Source organism: Emys orbicularis, chromosome 21 (assembly GCF_028017835.1).
Source record: "Emys orbicularis isolate rEmyOrb1 chromosome 21, rEmyOrb1.hap1, whole genome shotgun sequence".
Taxonomy (NCBI): Eukaryota; Metazoa; Chordata; order Testudines; family Emydidae; genus Emys; species Emys orbicularis.
The window spans coordinates 20762621-20782269 of record NC_088703.1 but is presented as its reverse complement, the minus strand read 5'-3'; the positions used below and the strand labels follow the sequence as shown (position 1 = coordinate 20782269).

The 19649-nt window shown below is 62.6% G+C and overlaps 2 protein-coding genes across 2 annotated transcripts in view; both read right to left on the bottom strand.

Moving 5' to 3' along the window:
* Nucleotides 1-2947: 2947 nt before the first annotated feature.
* Nucleotides 2948-4478, bottom strand: KCNJ14 (potassium inwardly rectifying channel subfamily J member 14). The gene is given in 3 exon segments (XM_065420821.1): nucleotides 2948-3475; nucleotides 3851-4432; nucleotides 4434-4478. Coding segments are annotated over 3 exon segments (1155 nt in total).
* Nucleotides 4479-4524: 46 nt separating this feature from the next.
* Nucleotides 4525-19649, bottom strand: part of LOC135893088 (immunoglobulin superfamily member 1-like) — a 35657-nt gene continuing 20532 nt past the window's right edge. Inside the window, exons 7-12 of the mRNA XM_065420873.1 lie at nucleotides 16893-17011; nucleotides 16452-16570; nucleotides 15783-15902; nucleotides 15372-15399; nucleotides 13493-13592; nucleotides 4525-4570 (exon numbers count right to left, since the gene is read on the bottom strand). Coding sequence (XP_065276945.1) covers nucleotides 4525-4570; nucleotides 13493-13592; nucleotides 15372-15399; nucleotides 15783-15902; nucleotides 16452-16570; nucleotides 16893-17011 — 532 coding nt within the window. The remainder of the gene's footprint in view (nucleotides 4571-13492; nucleotides 13593-15371; nucleotides 15400-15782; nucleotides 15903-16451; nucleotides 16571-16892; nucleotides 17012-19649) is intronic.

The following is a 19649-nucleotide window of genomic DNA, read 5'->3' as shown; positions in this document are numbered from 1 at the left end:
AGGCACCCCTATGGTCACCACCTTCCTCCTCCACCCCATCTTTCCCATAGACACTCCCAGAGAAAACCCTATAGACACCCCTCCCTCCTCTGCCCCATAGACAGCCCCATAGCCACCCCATAGACACTCCCTCCTCCAACCTCTCTGCCCCATAGACACCCCCATGGCCTCCCCAATACACCCGCATAGACAGCCCTGCCATGTGCCCATGAAGCCACCAGGGTTTGGGAGTGAGGGGCACCGGCTGGGCTGGGGGGTGGGGCTAGCGGGAGGCTGTGGGTCGGGATTGAGGGGCACTGTCAGGGCTGGGGGGGGGACTAGCGGGGGGCTGTGGATTGGGAGTGAGGGGCACCGGCAGAGCTGGAGGGAGGGGCTGTGGGGGCTGCGGGTCGGGAGTGAGGGGCACCGGCAGGGGCAGCTGGCAGTGTCTGGCTGGCACCCTGTGCCCCCATTGCCCTGCCAACCCCCATGTCCCTGATGACGAGGGAAGGACCAGGCTGGATGCCCAGGGATGGAATTAGCAGCTGGGGTGGGGTGGGAGGGAGCTGGGCCAGCGGGGTCCTGCTGAGGGAACAGCTGGCCATGTCTCCCCCCCTTCCCCCCCAACCCGCTAATCCCCATCTCTGATTTCCTGCCCTTGGGCTCAGGATGGTGGGGGAGGGGGGAAGGGCTGGATTTGGACTTGGCCCCCCCTCCCTAGGGTCACCCCTTGGTGCGGGATGAGCCTGATCAGACAACGCCATCCCTCCCCCCATCCCGGCCAACCCCCATCCCATGACCCAAGATTAGGGGCACTCGAGGGGTTATTTTGGGCCTCCCCCTTATCGTCCGGACAAGGTGTGAGAGAGACGCTGCGGCAGCACCAGGCCGTGAGCGCGTCAGGGGCTGGAGTGGGTGCTGAGCACCGAGGTCCCCACACCCTGCCCCATGACAGCCTGGGCTGCAGGAGGGGGGGCTGGGGGTGTGGGGGAGGAGCCAGGCTGGGCGGCGTTAGTAGGGTGCACTCTCCCCGGTGCTGGCTGTGGCTCAGGGGCCGGGATTAGTGATAGAAACTCTGTCAGATTTATCCGAGCTCTCAGCCCTCCTCCAGCTCTCCCCAAACCCTCCGTCATCCCTCTATCATCCCTCCCTCCCTTCCTCCATCCCTCCATCATCCCTGCATCCCTCCATCCCACCCTGCATCCCTCCATCCTCCATCCCTCCCTCCCTCCATCATCCCTGCATCCCTCCATCATCCCTCCATCCATCTATCATCCCTCCTCCATCCAGCTCTCCTCAAACCCTCCGTCATCCCTCTATCATCCCTCCCTCCTTCCATCATCCCTGCATCACTCCATCATCCCTCCATCCAGGAGCGGCACCAGGGTTTTTGGCGCCCTAGGCGGGGGTCCTTCCGTGCTCCCGATCGTCATCGGCAATTCTGCGGTGGGGGGGTCCTTCCACGCTCCCGGTCTTTGGGGCACTTCGGCGGCGGGTCCCAGAGCGAGTGAAGGACCCGCTGCAGAATTGCCGCCGAAGACCTGGAGTGCGGAAGGACCCCCCGCCGCCGAATTGCCGCCAAGGGCGGCAAAATGCCGCCCCCCCAAATCCTGGTGCCCTAAGCGACCGCCTAGGTGGCTTAAATGGAAGCGCTGGCCCTGCCTCCATCCCACCCTGCATCCCTCCATCATCTGTGCATCCCTCCGTCATCCCTCCTCCATCCAGCTCTCCTCAAACTCTCCGTCATCCCTCCCTCCCTTCCTCCCTCCCTCCATCATCTCTGCATCCCTCCATCCCACCCTGCATCCCTCCATCATCCGTCCATCCCTCCATCATCCCTAAATCGCTCCCTCCATCCCTCTATAATCCCTCCTCCATCCAGCTCTCCTCAAACCTTCCATCACCCCCCCACTCTCCCCTGGGAATCTTTCTCTAGTTCTAGGAAATGGATTCTGCTGCTGGTTATTTTGGGCATCTGAGCCCTGGCCAGGAACCACCTGAACAGACCCCGCCTGCCCGCTGCAGGGCTGGGGAGAGGGGGGTCCCTGGGGTGGAGCTTCTGGGGGGGGGGCAGTGTTAGCTGACGGGGTGGGGAGGGTCCGGGGGGGGCAGTGACACCCACCAAACCCCGTTCACCACCCAATAATCAGAAGGAGCCGATTTCCCTCTCCAAATCCTCTTTAATTCTGTGCCATCAGGCGTCGCTTTGGGGCCATTTGAGGGGGACAGATGGACGCACGGACAGACAGGTGGAGTCAGGATCTGCCCAGTCAAGCTGGGACTGCTCCTTCCATCCCAGCCCCAACAACCAGCCCCCAACAACTGCCCCCCATCCCCCCAGGAATGGACCCCCCCAACAACCAGCCCCTGGGAACTGACCCCCCCACGCCCCCAGGAATGGACCTTCCCAAAACCCAGCCCCCCAGGAACTGCCCCCTAACACCCAGCCCCCCAGGAACAGCCCCCAGCCCCCCAGGAATTGACCCCCCCAAAACCCAGCCCCCAGGAACAGCCCCCAGCCCCCCAGGAATTGTCCCCCCCAACACCCAGCCCCCCAGGAACTGCCCCCTAACACCCAGCCCCTCAGGAACAGTCCCCAGCCCCCCAGGAATGGACCCCCAAAAACCCAGCCCACAGGAACTGCCCCCCAACACCCAGCCCCCCAGGAACTGACCCCCCAACACCCAGCCCCACAGAAACTGCCTCCCTATCCCCCCAAGAACTGACCCCCTCAACAACCAGCCCCCCAGAAACTGCCTCCCTACCCCCCCAAGAACTGACCCCCGACAGCACCCAGGAGCCAACCCTCCAACCCCCAAGGGAACTGCCCCCCAATCCTTCCAACACCCAGAAACTGATTCTCCCAAACTCACCTCCCCCCAGGAACTGACCCCCAACCCCTCCCCATCCGCCCCCCCCACCCCGGCCCGGCGCCCTACGAGCCCCCTTCCCCACTGGCGCCGTCCCATCATGTCTCCGTGGCCCCGTGGCCGCCTGTGGCCCCATCCTCCTCCTCCTCCTCCTCCTGCTCGCGCAGGGCCAGCTCGTTAACGTAGCAGAAGGAGGCGCGTGGGGCGCTGGGCGGGCTGGGGCTGGGGCGCTGCTGGCCCAGCTCCCGGGCGCTGCAGCGGGGGGTGCCGGGCACTGGGTAGGTGCGGTGGAAGTGGCGGAAGTCGACCCGGTAGCGCCCGCGGCGGCAGCGGGCCAGGACGGGGGCGAAGCGGTGGCCCCAGCGCAGCTCGCCCGGCAGGTAGGAGGTGCGGCACTGCGTGGTCATGGCCGTGGCCTCCACCATGCCTTCCAGGATGGCCACCAGCTCGAAGTCGGCCCGGGCCAGCTGGGCCGGCCCCAGCCCATAGAAGGGGCTGGCGTCGTCGATCTCGTGCACCACGGTGAGGGGTGAGACCAGGAAGAGGCGGTCGGAGCCGCTGTCGAATCCCACGTCCACGTCCCGCTGGTCCAGGGGCAGGAACTCACCCTCGGGGGTCACGCGGGGCTGAGAGTGGGGACGGGGCGGGGGGGTTAGCGATGGGATGGAAGCTGGGAGACCCACCCCGTCAGCCCCCCCTCCTCGCCCACTGGATCCGTGGCCCTGCCCGCTTCGGCCCCCTGACCCTACTCCCCTCCCAGAGCTGGGGAGAGAACCCAGGAGTCCTGATTCCCAGCCCCTCTCGCTCTAATCACTAGAGCCCATTTCCCTCCCAGAGCCAGAGAGAGAACCCAGGAGTCCTGATTCCCAGCACCTCTGCTCTAACCACTAGACCCCACTCCCCTCCCAAAGCCAGAGAGAGAACCCAGGAGTCCTGGCTCCCAGCCCGCTGCCTTAACCACTAGGCCCCACTCCCCTCCCACAGCCCCTGCCGGGCTCCACCTGCAGCAGCTGGGCGCGGACGTGGGCCTCCACCAGGTGGCTGTGGCGCAGGTTGGCCACGCGCCACATGAGGCAGAGCTTGCCGTCCCGCAGGGCCACCACGGCGCAGCGGCTGAAGAGCAGCGTCTGATTGCGCTTCTTGGGCTTGGCCATCTTGGCCATGACGGCCCCCAGCAGGAAGGCGTCCAGCAGGCAGCCGGCCACGCACTGCAGCACCACGGCCAGCACGGCGGCCGGGCACTCCTCGGTCACGCTGCGCGAGCCGTAGCCGATGGAGGTCTGGGTCTCCAGCGAGAGCAGGAAGGCGCCCAGCAGGCCGGTGACCTGGGTGAAGCAGGGCGGGCGCGGGGCGGGCGCGGGGCCCAGGTCGCCGTGCAGGGCGGCCACCAGCCAGAAGGCCAGGCCGAAGAGCAGCCAGGAGAGGACGAAGGCCAGCGAGAAGAGCAGGGCCAGCCAGCGCCAGCGGGCGTCCACGCAGGTGGTGAACAGGTCGCCCAGGTACCGCTGGCTTTTCTCGCCCAGGTTGACGAACTCCACGTTGCAGTGCCCGTCCTTCTTCACGAAGCGGCTGTGGCGGGGGGGGGGCCCCGTCCTCCTCCTCCTCGTCCCGCAGCGGCTCCGGCCCCATGGCCCGGGACACCCCCCGGCTCGGAGCCTCGGCGGGCGCAGGGCGGTTAGCGGGAGACGGCGACCTGGGACAGCCCCGGGGCCCTGCCCAGCCTGCAGAGGGGGAGAGAGAGACAGAGGGGCAGGGTTGAGGAGAGGGGGTCATGGGGCTCTGGGGCGGACGGCAGGTGGCCAGGGCAGGGATGTGGCATGGGGCAGGGTGTCCTGCTCCCCCGGATCAGCCCCACGAGCCCATCTACCCCAGTATCCTGCCCGCTCTGTGCCCCCTGGATCAGCCCCACGGGCCCATCTACCCCAGTATCCTGCCCGCTCTGTGCCCCCTGGATCAGCCCCTCGGGCCCATCTGCCCCAGTATTCCGCCCCCTCCCTGCCCCCCTAAATCTGACCCACGGGCCCATCTACCCCGGTATCCTGCCTGCTCCCTGCCCCCCGGATCAGCCCCTTGGGCCCATCTATCCCGGTATCCCGCCCTTCCCTTGTCTAAGAGGAAATCAGCAGACAAACTCGGGGAGGGAGGTGTGAGATGCGGGGGTTAAACAGGAGTTTGCGGGTGCACAGAATAGTCCCGTGGGGTTCTGGGAGCTGTGGAGGGAAAGAGGCCCCGGAAAAGGGAGGGGTTTTGAGAGACACCCCCCCCCCCCCGCCGCCCCAAGACCTCACACTCAGGTCTGGCTTCCTAGGGTGTCTCTTCCCCCAAAAGGCAAATTAATCCCCACCACCAAGCAGGGACACAGTTCAGTATCCCATCCCCATTCTCCACAAGGGGAAACTGAGGCAGGGATTTGCCCAACACCATACAGCAAGGGAGGCAGAAATGGAACCCAGAAGTCCTGGCTCCCAGCACCGCCCCCCAACCCCTCAACCCCACTCCCGTCCCCAAGCCAGAGGTCAGGCCCAGGCTATGACTCTGCAATGAGAATTTGGCAGGGGAGAGGGGCGGACACATGTCTAGAGCCCCCCCACACACACACTGCAGGGACCTGGGATTGTCCTGAGCCGCCCAGCCCCTGTAGCCGCCACCAGCCTCCCCGTCCCCCGCAGCAGCTTATGTTGCTCCGTGCAGCGGGGGTGGGGGGGAGGGGAGGTGTAGGGTTGTAAGTGGCATTTCACGACAAAGTCAATATCTAATCTCTGGCAAGGGATCCAGCCCCTCCCAGCCCCCTCCCCCAGTCAGTCAGTCCCCTGCCCTGGGGTCAGTGCCCCCTAGAGGGGAAAGGCCACATGCCCAATTCCCTGCCCCCTGAGCCAGCCAGTTCCTGCCCTGGGGCCACTACCCCCATAAGAACATAAGAACGGCCACACTGGGTCAGACCAAAGGTCCATCTAGCCCGGTGTCCTGTCTACCAACTGTGGCCAATGCTGGGTGCCCCAGAGGGAATGAACAGAACCGGGAATCAACAAGTGATCCATCCCCTGTTGCCCATTCCCAGCTTCTGGCAAACAGAGGTAGGGACTCCATCCCTGCCCATCCTGGCTAATAGCCATTGATGGCCCTATCCTCCAGGAACTTATCTAGTTCTTTTTTGAACCCTGTTGTAGTCTTGGCCTTCACAACATCCTCTGGCAAGGAGTTCCACAGGTTGACTGTGCGTTGTGTGAAGAAATACTTCCTTTTGTTTGTTCTTAACCTGCTGCCTTGTAATTTCATTGCATGACCCCTAGTTGTGTTATGAGAAGGAGTAAATAACACTTCCTGATTTACTTTCTCCACTCCAGTCATGGTCATATAGACCTCTATCATATCCTCCCTTAGTGGTCTCTTTTCCAAGCTGAAAAGTCCCAGTCTTATTAATCTCTCCTCATACGGAAGCCGTTCCAGACCCCATAGCGTTTTTGTTGCCCTTTTCTGAACCTTTTCCAATTATTATCTATCCCTTCCTTAATGTTTCCCAGCCTTCTGTTCGCTTTTTTGGCTGCCGCTGCACATTGCGTGGATGTTTTCAGAGAACTCGCCACAATGACTCCAAGATCTCTTTCTTGAGTGGGAACAGCTGATTTAGACGCCATCATTGTATCTGTAGAGCTGGGACGATGCTTTCCAATGTGCATTACTTTGCACTGATCAACATTGAATTTCATCTGCCAGTTTGTTGCCCAGTCACCCAGTTTGGAGAGATCCCTTCGTAGCTCTTCGCAGTCTGCCTGGGACTTAACTATCTCGAAAAGTTTACCCCTTTTTCCATGAGGTCCCCTGTCCCATTCCCCACCCCTCTGAGCCAGCTGGTCCCCTCCTTGGCCCCCACATCGAGTTTAATCTGGCTAAGCTTCCTCCATCCCCCACAGTCCGTCGCCCCTCCCCGGCTCCCAGGCCAGGGTTGAGCACCCCATTGGTGGGGGGAGGGCAGGATGGATGGAGCAGGGGCCTGTCTATGTCCCCCCCCCACTGCAGGGCACCTCCCTCCCGGACAGCCCATATCTGATGGGTGAGCTAGAGGGGAGCCCTGAGGTTGGCACAGCTGAGGTGTGGGGGGGGGGGCGTGCGCAGAGCCCCTGGCGTGGGGAGGGGGGAGAGGATTTGGGGGGCTGGGAATGGGGAGCACCAGCCTCACAGGCCCATCTACCTGGTACCCTGCCCCCCCTCCCGGCCCCCTGGGATCAGCCCCATTGGCCCATCTACCCTGGTACTCCGCCTCCCAGGGACCACTCTAGCCTGGGATCCCTGCCACTGTCCCGTCCCCGCCAGGCCCCATAACCCCCGCAGTGCTGGGGAATTGGTTACGTGAGCGGTGCCCAGATAAACCGGGCAAGCGCCCCATGCCCCACAGCGAATGGCAACCCCCCAGGGTGCCTGCTGGTCTGAGCTGGAGGGAACCCTTCCCTGCCCCACACATGGTGGCTGCTGAGACTGAGGGGCTGGGAAAGGAGTAGCCGGCACTGCCATGCCCCCTCACAGCCCCCCCCACCCCTCTCTCATTCCGCCAGTGCCCCCCAGAACCGCCACGGGGGGCGCTGGGGGCAGTGCCAGGAGGGGCCTCCAGGCTCCGTCCTTGAGCTGCCGGCTGAAGGACATTGAGCTAAACCAGGCCGGTCCCTGCCGGATCTGGGAGCCGCTGCCTGGTGCAGTGGTGGTGGGGGGGGGCTGCCTGGTGCAGTGGTGGGGGGGGGGCTGCCCCCCCGGGTCACGCCAAGGGCTGGGGGGCAGGCAAGGGAGGGAGGCCCCAGGCCACTGCCCCATATTGAGGCTGGGGGCAGCAGCATTTTGGGGGCAACCTTAAATCAGGGGTTGTACCCCCTTCCCTTGCCCCCCTGCTGGCACCCCATTGGCGTCCTGTTTCCTTGCCCCCACAGGGATCCCTCCCATTGGCCCCCACCCCCAGCCTGTCCAGTGGATCCCTCTTCACCCCTCCACCCCCATTGGCTCCCGATCCCTGGCCCCTCATTGTCCATCCACCCCACTGCCTCAGCCATCTATCTCCACACACCCCATATCCATCTATCTCCACCCACCCCTCAGCCATCTATCTCCACCCACCCCTCAGCCATCTATCTCCATCCACCCCTCAGCCATCTATCTCCACCCACCCCTCAGCCATCTATCTCCATCCACCCCTCAGCCATCTATCTCCCCCACCCCTCAGCCATCTATCTCCATCCACCCCTCAGCCATCTATCTTCACACACCCCTCAGCCATCTATCTTCACCCACCCCTAAACCATCTATCTCCATCCACCCCTCATCCATCTATCTCCATCCACCCCTCAGCCATCTATCTCCATCCACCCCTCAGCCATCTATCTCCCCCACCCCTTATCCATCTATCTCCCCCACCCCTCAGCCATCTATCTCCATCCACCCCTTATCCATCTATCTCCACCCACCCCTCAGCCATCTATCTCCATCCACCCCCATCCATCGAGCCCCACACTCCTCTGTCTAGCTAGCTATAGATGCATCGTCCATCCATCCCCCACATCGCCCGTATCCATCCACCCTCCCTACACACCTCTCCATCCATCCCCACACACCTCATCCAAAGATCCATCCACACTCCCCACACACCTCTCTAGCTCTCCATCCATCCTTCCCCCACACCCTTCCCTCTAGCTATCCATCCCCCACACACCATCCATAAATCTATCCACCCTCCCCACACACCTCTCTAGCTCTCCATCCATCCTTCCCCAGCCCTGATCCATGCATCCTCCCACGCCTCATCTGTCCATCCACCCTCCACCCCTCCCTCTAGCCACCCATCCACACACACCTCATCTGTCCATCCATCCCCCAAATCCCTCCCTCTATCCATCCATCCATCCACACACACACCTCATCTGCCCATCCATCCCCCTACACCCCTCCCTCTAGCCATCCATCCCCACACACACCTCATCCAAAGAGCCATCCACCCTCCCCACATACCTCTCTAGCTCTCCATCCATCCTTCCCCCACACCCTTCCCTCTAGCTATCCATCCCCCACACACCATCCATAAATCTATCCACCCTCCCCACACACCTCTCTAGCTCTCCATCCATCCTTCCCCAGCCCTGATCCATGCATCCTCCCACGCCTCATCTGTCCATCCACCCTCCACCCCTCCCTCTAGCCACCCATCCACACACACCTCATCTGTCCATCCATCCCCCAAATCCCTCCCTCTATCCATCCATCCATCCACACACACCTCATCTGTCCATCCATCCCCCACCCCTCCCTTTATCCATCCACACACACCTCATCTGTCCATCTGTCCATCTCTCTTGGGCATTTATACCTGCGTGGTCTCCTTGTCATCCCCAGTGGGGACGGCTCCGATACCGCCCCCACCCCGGGGGAGCGACGGACCTGGCAGCGGCACTGGGGGGCAGGATGCCCGATGGAGTGGAACCAGCCCCCGCATCCCTGGCTCTACCCCAGGATCCCCTGCCCCAGGTCCCTGCCATTGCCCAGCCGGGATCCCCTTACCTGTTCGAGCTCAGACTTCTCTTCATCTCTCCGCTGGCACTGATCCCTTCCCTTCTTTTTCACTCTATCTCCTTCCCCCCTTTCCCCTTCCCTCACTTTTCTCTCGCGCCTTCCAGAGACTTTCTCGCTCCCTTCTTCTTGTGGACGTCGGATGGTCTGGCTGGGTCTCGCTCTCTATCGCTGTGTGTGTCACACTCACTCGTTCCTCCCCCCCAACACACACACATGGGAGTTGCAGCCACTTGGCCCCTGGCCCAGCCCTGGGATGAGCTCTCTAAGCTGGGGGTGGAAGGGTGCGGGGGGGGGGGGGGGGAAACGCTGCCAGGTCCCACCCCCAGCTTGAGCAGAATTGGCTGCGCCGGCCGCCAGTCTGCAGCTGGAATCTGGTTCTAGGGTCACTGGAGCAAGTGAATGTTTCAGAGGGAAGAAAGAAAGAAAGAAAGAAAGAAAGAAAGAAAGAAAGAAAGAAAGAAAGAAAGAAAGAAAGAAAGAAAGAAAGAAATTCCTCCTTCATTTCTTACCTTTATCACTTCTTTCTCTCCATCCCTAGCTCTTTTTTTGTTCTTTGCCTCTCCCCAGTTTCTCTTTTTCTCTCACTCCTCTTTCTTTCTTTCTTTCTTTCTTTCTTTCTTTCTTTCTTTCTTTCTTTCTTTCTTTCTTTCTTTCTTTCTTTCTTTTCTCCTCCCCCATTCTCTCGCTCGCTCTGTGCCAGCTGCTACTCTGACTGCCCGGCTGAGAGCAAAAGGCAAATCAATGGATGGAAAATGCTCCCAGGGGATGGGCTGCATCCTGCGTCTGCTAATCATCCCAGGCCCCGCTCACCCCTCGGATCGATGAACCGCGTCCCACGGCCTCGCTGTTACCAGAGCCCCACGGCGCCGAGAGGCCTCTGGGGTGGGGTGCAGGGGCTGGGTATACGGGACCCCTCACCCGACACTGGGATGCAGCCCCTCTGGGGTGAGGTGCGGGGGCTGGGTATATGGGGACCCCTCACCAGATGGTGGGGCGCGGCCCCTCTGGGGTGGGTGCAGGGGCTGGGTATACAGGGACCCCTCGCCTGATGCTGGGATGCGGCCCCTCTGGGGTGGGGTGTGGGGGCTGGGTATCTGGGACCCCCTTACCCGGCGCTGGGATTGAGACCCAGGCGGTACAAGGCCCTAGATCTCTGCCTTGGGTTGTGCCCGGAGCCCTCTGCCATCTGCAGGCTGCTGTCTCCCTCCTGTGGGCAGATGGGGGATTGGCAGCCACCCGGGGGGGCAGCTTCCCCTTTGCCCTCCCTGTGCCCCATTTCCTAAGGGGAGGGGGGTGGGGGTTAATTTCCCCCTTGCAGAGTGGGTGCTCATGGGAGTTGTAGTTTTAGTCTGAAAGGGGGGGGGGCTGAATTGGAGCCCGACCCATGCAACCCCCCCACCTGTACACCCCCCCACACCCATAGAGCCCCCCCCCCCATGCCCATACATCTTCCCAGGGAGTGGAGCTGGACAAGCTGCTAGGAGATGGCTGGGGGGACCCTACAATAACAAACCAGTGTGTGTATCCCCCTGCCTCCAAGAGACCCTAGAATAACAAAACAGTCTGTGCAAATCCTTGCTCCCAAGAGAACCTGCAATAACAAAGCAGCCTGTGGGAGACCCTACAATAACAAACCATTGTTTACGCAACCCAAAAGCTTGAGACATCCGCCCCCCCGGCAATAAGAAACCATTCTGTACGCAAACCTAGGCTCCTGAAAGACCCTACAATAACACACCAGTCTGGGAGCAACTCCTGTGCTTCTGAGCAACCCTACAATAACACACCAATCTGGGAGCAAGTCCAGTGTCTCTGAGCAACCCTACAATAACAAACCAGTCTGGGAGCAAGTCCTGAGCTTCTGAGCGACCCTACAATAACAAACCAGTCTGGGAGCAAGTCCAGTGTCTCTGAGAGACCCTACAATAACACACCAGAGTGCGCAACCAAGAGCCCATGGGAACTCCTGCCAAAATAATGTTTCAATGCAACCCAGCGACTCGGTTTGGTTTCAAGCAGCCAACCGTTTTATTATGAGCACAACAGATGAGCATTGCAAGGGCACCATATTCTGCAGCCGTACAGTCACGTGCAGACGAGGATAATGCTTGCGAAGCGCTGGCCGAGAAAGGGTGAACTACATTGCTGGGCGGCCATGGGGGGGGGGCGTCAGAGGTGCCCCAGTTAATCGTTATTTACCCTCCCCCCAACAGGAAGACAGGGGCGGCATTCCAGGAACTCAGAAGGCGGCAGGTTTCAAGCTGAGCAGCTGTGCCGTGGCATGTGGCTGGCCTGCGGAACTCACCGCCACATGATCTGGCAGAGGCTCAAGAGCTTAGCGGGATTCCGGCGAGGAGCAGACATTTATTACCAGTATCATTTATTCCCCGTGTTGCCATAGCGCCCGGGAGACCCCAGCCACGGAGCGGGACCCCCCTTGTGTCAGGCGCTATACAGCCACCGAGTATTTATACGGGCCCCGAACACATCCCGAGTGCTACCCATCGGAGCTGCGAGGCAGCTATAAGTGATGGGAGAGGGGACCACACTCCCCACCCCCCGGGCAGGTAACTAGATGTGGGTGGCCTCCCCTGAAGGAGCGGCCCCTTGGCACTGTCAGAGACGGGATACCGGACTCGATGGGCCCCCGGGCCAGCTAGACTTACTGGCGTTCCAGCACCGGGGTAGGGTTTATACCCGGGTTTGGGGGGGCCCTGTTCTGCTGGGTGCTGCACACACCACAACCAGAACTGGGAACCCCATCACACCGGGTGCTGCATGAGATCAGCACCCCCCCATCGTGCACAGACCCCTCGACCGAGAGCAGGCCCCCAACATGCAGAGACCCCCCCAGTGAGAGACCGGCCCTGCCTGAGGAGCTCCCGGACGATTCTCCCCATTGTACAGAGGGGGAAACTGAGGCACGGCGGGATGAAGCGACTTTCCCACGGTCACACGGGGAATCTGTGGCCCAGCTAGGAAGGGCAGAGCCGACCCCGCCTTGCCCAGGGACGGCTCGACGCCATCCCCAAAATACCAGGGTATCAGGGTCACGCCCGGATCCAAGATCACGGGGCAACCCTATCATTAGTCATAATTATTATTAATTATTTATTAATTCATTAACCTAGGGATCCATAGCCAGGGCCTGAGGCTACACAGTGCTGGGGGCTGAGACGCGGCTGCCTTTGGGGACTGGGTCTACAGGGACCCCTTGCCCAGCGCTGAGATGCGTCCACCTCTGTGGTGGGGCATCGGGGCTGTTTATACCCACTTTCACCCCGACCTTCCAGTGGGACTAGAATCCACAACTCCCCCTCTGCTGCCAAAGAACCTCCAGGAGAATCTCCGCCCACTCCTGGCAGTGCGGGGCCAATGACACACAACAGGCAGTGCCGAGGGTGTCCAGCAGGGGGCATCCACGTCCCTCCAGCTGGTCCCCCCTTATGGCACTCCAGTGCATCACAGGGCAATGGGGCCAGGTCTAGCACAGTGTGTGGGGGTCGCCCCCTAGTGGTGAGTGAGGGTAGGGCTGTTCCCACACTGACAGCATCAGACGCAGCTGCTGGTGCTTCTGGCTCACAAGTTTGGGGGGGGGGGTGTCAGCTCCTGCTCCTGGTACATCTGGGATGTGTTCATGGGGGGGGGGGGGAACAAGCCGCCCCCTTTTCATCCCCCCGGCAGACCAGGGTTTTAAACTCTTTCAATATATGCATTAAAATGGATATAAAATAATATTAAAATTCCTTCTAAAGGGCTGCAGGGACTCAGGGTGGGCCAGAGAGTCACACAGCAGGTTGAGTGGCAGAGCTCCGGAGGGGACCCAGGAGTCCTGGATCCCACCTCTGCCCTGCTCTAACCATTGGACCCTACTACCCTCCTAGAGCTGGGGAGAGAACCCAGGAGTCCTGGCTCCCAGCCCCATGTACTATCCACAGGACCACTCTGCTCCTCTATTAATGAAACGTACGTGTGTCTGATCCTCCCTTCAAATCTCCAGCTCTTTGCCTCGACCCCATCCAGTAGCAGGGAGTTCCGCAGGTTAATTCCACGTTGCCATGAAATGCGAATTAGCGGCACTGGGCCCAGCCACCCACCTGCTCCGGCAGTTACAGCTCAGCAGGGAAAAGGCCAGCCGGACTCCTGGGTTCTGTGCCGGGGCAGGGGATTCGTAGACCCCCATCTGCAGCCTCCACGCTGCATGGGGAGGGAGGGGGGGAGGTGAATAAGCACATGTGGCAGGGACAAGGGTGCGTGGGTGTCATGCCAGGGGGGGCCGATGCTCCACATCCTGGCACCTTCACTGGGCCGGGGCCCAGAGCTGGGGGAAGGGAGAGAAGAAAGGGTGGGTTCAGAACATGCCTGAGACATGCCAACATGCTTAGAACACGCCTAAACATGCAAACATCTCCCCCTTCCTCCCCCCAACCATTCCAGACAGGCCATTGACCCAGCAACATCTTTGGCTGCGTCCCCACAGCCCCGGGGGTCAGGGCTTGGGCTCGGTCCAGCCGTCCTGGGCTCTGCACCATCAGACAATCAGCACAGCTGGGGGTGTGGGGACAGGCAGGGCTGGGCTAGCAGGGGCTGTGGGTTGGGAGTGAGGGGCACTGGTGGAGCTGTGGGAGGGGGGAAGCCCGGGGCTGGGCTAGCAGGGGCTGCGGGTCAGGAGTGAGGGGCACCGGTGGGGCTGGGCGGGGGGCACAGGGCTAGCAGAGGGCTGTGGGTCGGGAGTGAGGGGCACCGGCGGAGCTGGGTGGGGGGCACAGGGCTAGCAGAGGGCTGCGGGTCGGGAGTGAGGGGCACCGGTGGGGCTGGGCGGGGGGCACAGGGCTAGCAGAGGGCTGCGGGTCGGGAGTGAGGGGCACCGGCGGAGCTGGGCGGGGGGCACAGGGCTAGCAGAGGGCTGCGAGTCGGGAGTGAGGGGCACCGGTGGAGCTGGGCGGGGGGCACAGGGCTAGCAGAGGGCTGCGGGTAGGGAGTGAGGGGCACCGGCGGAGCTGGGCGGGGGGCACAGGGCTAGCAGAGGGCTGCGGGTCGGGAGTGAGGGGCACCGGTGGGGCTGGGCGGGGGGCACAGGGCTAGCAGAGGGCTGCGGGTCGGGAGTGAGGGGCACCGGTGGGTCTGTGTTCTGTTTATCAGACTCACCTAGAAGAGGAGATAACTGATTAGCAGAGAAATCAGGAGGGTTGCTCCGAATCCACCTGCAACACAAAGAAACCATGGGAGAGGAAAACGTTACTGCTCTAACCCTCCTCCCCTCCCCGAGCTGTGGCAAGAACCCAGGAGTCCTGACTCCCAGCCCCCACTGACCTCCCAGAGCCACGGATTGAACCCAGGAGTCCTGGCTCCCAGCCCCCCCTGCTCTAACCACTAGACCCCACTCCCCTCCCAGAGCCAGGGAGAGAACCCAGAAGTCCTGGCTCCCAGCCCCCCCCCGCTCTAACCACCAGCCCCCACTGGCTCTGGGCTCCAAGCTGAGCCAGCTGCTGTACTGAGCCCCGTACCTGAGTTTCCAGGGGGGTGTCTCCAGGCACCGCTGGGGGCAGAGCGCTGCCCGTCACTCTGCTTCCTGACCAGGAGGCTCTCAGGACTGGCTTTAGGTACAAAGCAAACGTGACAGGCTCAATTCTCTGGCCGTTGAGCCGGGGGCGCTCTCCCCTGGCAGTCAGGGCTGGCCCCAATGCCCCAGGGTGGCGCTAGGGGGCGCTGGGCTACAGGGGGCGGAAACAACCAGGAACCACTGGGACAAATTCAAAGAGCTAACCCAGGGGTTCTCAACCTGGGGGTCGGGACCCCTCAGGCGGTCACGAGGTTATTACATGGGGGTGGCGAGCTGTCAGCCTCCAACCCAAACCTCGCTTTGCCTCCAGCATTTGTAATGGTGTTAAATATACAAAAAAGAGGCTTGCTATGGGAAAGGGGGCACCAGTACAAAAGTTTGAGAGCCACTGCGCTAAACCAAGGGAGGCTCACCTGTGTAGTGCGTCCTTCTCTCCTTACCCTGGGAACAAGAAGAATATCATCAGGATAGATGCCCCCTGCTCTAACCACTAGACCCCACTCCCCTCCCAGAGCCAGGAGAGAACCCAGGAGTCCTGGCTCCCAGCCCCCCCCTTCTCTAACCACTAGACCCCACTCCCCTCCCAGAGCCAGGAGAGAACCCAGGAGTCCTGGCTCCCAGCTCCCTGCTCTAACCACCAGCCCCCACTCCCCTCCCAGAGACAGGGAGAGAACCCAGGAGTCCTGGCTCCCAGCTCTAACCACTAGACCCCACTTCCCTCTCAGAGCCAGGGAGAGAACCCAGGAGTCCTGGCTCCCAGCCCCCCTGCTCTAACCCACTACAGCTTCCCCATTTTCTATCTGCTCCCCCCCATCCTCCCTCACCGTTGCGTCGAACACAAGCAGGGTGAGATTCATGCAGCTGCTCAGGGCGATTCCCCATTCGCCCACGTCCAGCACGGAGGGGTGATGCCCGCTGGGCGGGTAGGTGGCGATCGCCGTGTTCTGGGGGGGCAGAGATGGACCCAGTCAGTGGTCAGGGACCTGCCTCCCTCTACATGTCGTGGCCACGTGCCCGGGGACAACGGGCTGCCATTCGTGACCTCTCCCTGGAGCCAACGGGGAATCGCTCTCCTCTGGTTGAGGTCTGGGGCGCTCTGACACATAGCCGGGCAGTTCTCTATCCATCCAGTAGGGGGCAGCAGGGACACACACACACACACACACACACACACACACACACACACACACGCTGGGGCGGGGACTTTGGGGAAGGGGTTGGAATGGGGGCAGGAAAGGGGCGGGGCCTCATGGAAGGGGTGGCGTGGAAGCGGGGCCAAGGGGAGAGGCGGGGTCGAGCACCCATGTGAAAGAGGGGAAGTCGGTGCCTATGTACACACACACTCTTTTGTACCGTGTTAGATGCTGCTGCCCCGCGCTCCACCCCAGAGGCAGCTGCATCTCAGTGCTGGGCGAAGGGTTCCCGTATAACCCACCCCTGCCACACCCCAGAGAGGCCGCGTCTCATCAGCAATGTGTTCCGGAAAAGCTCACCCCGTGCATCCATTGCATTTTCTTTTCTCCTTCCCCGGCGTCCAGCGGGAGGTCGATCCGGTGCGAGGAGGTGCTGGCCTCACATGGGTAGCTGAGCGTCTCCTCCTGCACCACGGCCACTGCAAGGGGGAACAAGCCCAGGGGTCGCGGGGGAGGGCCTCAAAAGTGCTCGTGCAGCAGGGAACGGGTTAAGCAAGGCAGGCCAGGGCCCCCCCCAGGGACGAGCAGCCAATGGGCATGTCTCCTGATGACACACCCCCAGCTCAGCTGACATCTCATTGGCTGCGTGCACGGTGGTCACAGGGCAAGCGACGGGAGGGGGTGGGAGTGAGTGTGCACCAGGCCCGTGCAAAACCTTGTGCACAAGAGAGAATGTGTGCAAAGGCTGAAGGGGAGGCTGCACAGAGTGTCCCCACCAGCTCTGCCAGTGCCCCTCATTACCGACCCGCAGCCCCCCACTAGCCCAGGCCTGGGCTCCCCGGCGGAGTGTGCGGAGGTGCGTGTGGACGCATGCGGGTACCGAGCTCTGCAGGCCCTGGCCCGACATCCGGGTGCCGAGGCTGGGGAAGGGGGAGAAGCAGCCGGGTGGCTGCAGGCTGGCTGGGTGCAGGGTGGGACTCAGCCCGGCTAAGCCGAGGCCCTCGTGTGTGTTTCCGTCGCACAGACACGCCTGGGCCCCAGGGCTTTGCTCCGGGGCTCTGCTCCGAGCCGCACTTTCAAACCGCCCGCAGGATTTGCATGAGGTGATGCAGAATGAATCACTTTCCTCTGCCAGGCCAGCCTTGGGCCTCCCAGAACGGGGCCAGGGAGGGAGAGCTCCTCGAAACACCCCCCCGAGCCAGCCAGTCTCCCCCCACCAGGGCCGGATGGGAGCCGGCGCCCCCTAGAGGGGAAAGGTCCGGTGCCCCATTCCCTGCCCCCCTGAGACAGCCAGTCCCTGTCCTGGGGCCGGATGGGTGTCGGCGCCCCCTAGAGGGGAAAGGTCCGGTGCCCCATTCCCTGCCCCCCTGAGACAGCCAGTCCCTGCCCTGGGGCCAGGTGGGAGCCGGCGCCCCCTAGAGGGGAAAGGCCCCGGGCCCCATTCCCCGCTCCCCTGAGACAACCAGTCCCTGCCCTGGGGCCGGATGGGAGCCAGAAAGGCCCCGGGTCCCATTCGCCAGAGGCTCCTTCAGCCCCCAGGGTGGGGGTCGGCGATAGATCCTCCCACACACCTGGGGTTGTGGGGGGGAAGGAGCTGTCTGCGGAGGGGCAGGTTGCGAGTCCCGCAGCAGGAAGCGTGGAGCTGCACCCATGTCTGGGGTGGAGCACCGAGCTGGCTGCAAGGGGCTGAGGCCGAATGGTGCACAGCTGGGTGCCAGCAACAGGCAAGGCCCTGGGACATGTTCGGGCTTGAACTGATCATGACCCTGACATCCTGCAGGCCCCGTCCCACGCACCCTGCAACAGAGCTGGGGTGAGAACCCTGGAGTCCTGGCTCCCAGCCCTCCCTTCTCCTCTACCCACTAGACCCCACTCCTGCCCCAGAGCGGGGGATAGGACCCAGGCATCCTGGACCCCACCCCACCCCCCAATCTAACCACTAGACCCCACTCCCGCCCCAGAGCCGGGGATAGAACCCAGGCGTCCTGGCTCCCTGGGACTCCACCCAGCCCCCTCTTTGAGGGGACCCCACATCCATTGGGGGCTGCACCCCCCCCCCCCCCCCCGCAGGTCCGGCAGGGCTGGTGCTTACCCCCGGTCACGCGTGAGCAACCTAGAGCCACCAACCACAACAGCATCGTGGGCCCCATGGTCCCCAGAGCGGCGGGGCCCGGGGACGGATTTCGGGGGGGCTCAGGGGGTTTCCTGCTCTGCTCGCAGGAGCTGGGAATGAATGCGAGGTGCGACCTTTCACAGCTGGGCTCAGACTAGACTCACTTCCCGTCCCGTGATGACTTACAGTACATACATAGGCTGGAAATTGCATCACTTTCCCCTGGTGGTGGTGGTGGGGGGGCAGTCCAGCCCTGCCTAGAGGAGCGGGCGGGGCTGGCTCGGCTCCTGGCACTTACAAAACAAAAATCACAGTCCAGGAAATCCCCTTTCGGGAAAAGGGGAAACTGAGGCACAGGGGAGAGAGATTTATTCACTTCCAGAGCTGGGAATAGAACCCAGGAGTCCTGGCTCCCAGCCCCCTGCTCTCACCACTAGACCCCACTCCCCTCCCAGAGCTGGGGAGAGAACCCAGGAGTCCGGCAGAAGTGCTCCCTCATCCGTCAGTTCTGTTTATTGGTGAGGCTGAAGAGGCGGGAGACAGAGCCCAGTGACTGACGCGGGGTCGTTGCCGGCCGGCCGGGCAGTGGGTTTAACGGAGGCTGCTCCGTATTAATGTCCCCTCCTGTCGAGAGACCTCAGGGGGAGCCGCTCCCGGCTGGAGACAAGTATTGGAGCTGGGTGGGCCCGTGGTTCTGACCTGGAGGGCAGGGAGAGGGTGGGATACCGGGCTAGATGGGCACGGGCCCCATGCATTTCATCTCAGGGGCAGGGAGGGGGCGGGAGACCGGGCTAGAAGGGACCATTATTCTGGTGTGGGTGGATGACGGTGCAGGTGAGGAGGGGGCCGGGGGGGGATACCAAGTTGGACTGGTCCTAGGTGCTATCTGGAGGGGGTGGGGGTGGGGAGTGGGGCGGGGATACCAGTCTGGATGGGCCCATGGATCTGATCTGGGGGGGCGGGGGTGGGGGTGGGGGTGGGGAGTGGGGCGGGGATACCGATGTGGACGGGCCCATGGATCTGATCTGGGGGGGCGGGGGTGGGGGTGGGGAGTGGGGCGGGGATACCGATGTGGACGGGCCCGTGGGTCCGATAACTGCCCCCCGTCCCTCCTGGTGTGTGTGTCCTGCTGTTCCTGTCCCCAGTGACCGGGCAGGAATTTGGGGGGGCTGCAGTTCCCATGCTGGGGTCTCCGTCTGTCCCTCGGGTTGCCGGCCCCGCTCCCCGCTGGGCCGTGGGGGGGTCAGCGAGTGGGGGGTCCTGGGGACGAAGCAGAGACGTCTCCTCAGCAACTAGGGTCTTTAGCCACCTCCCCCATCACCCCCTCCCCCCAGGGTCCTGCCTGCCCCCCACCCCCTCCCTCAACTCCCCCAGGTCACCCACCAGACACCCCCCCACCGCATTCCAGCCCCTCCCCTCCGGCTGGAGGTGCGGGGGAGGCCTGG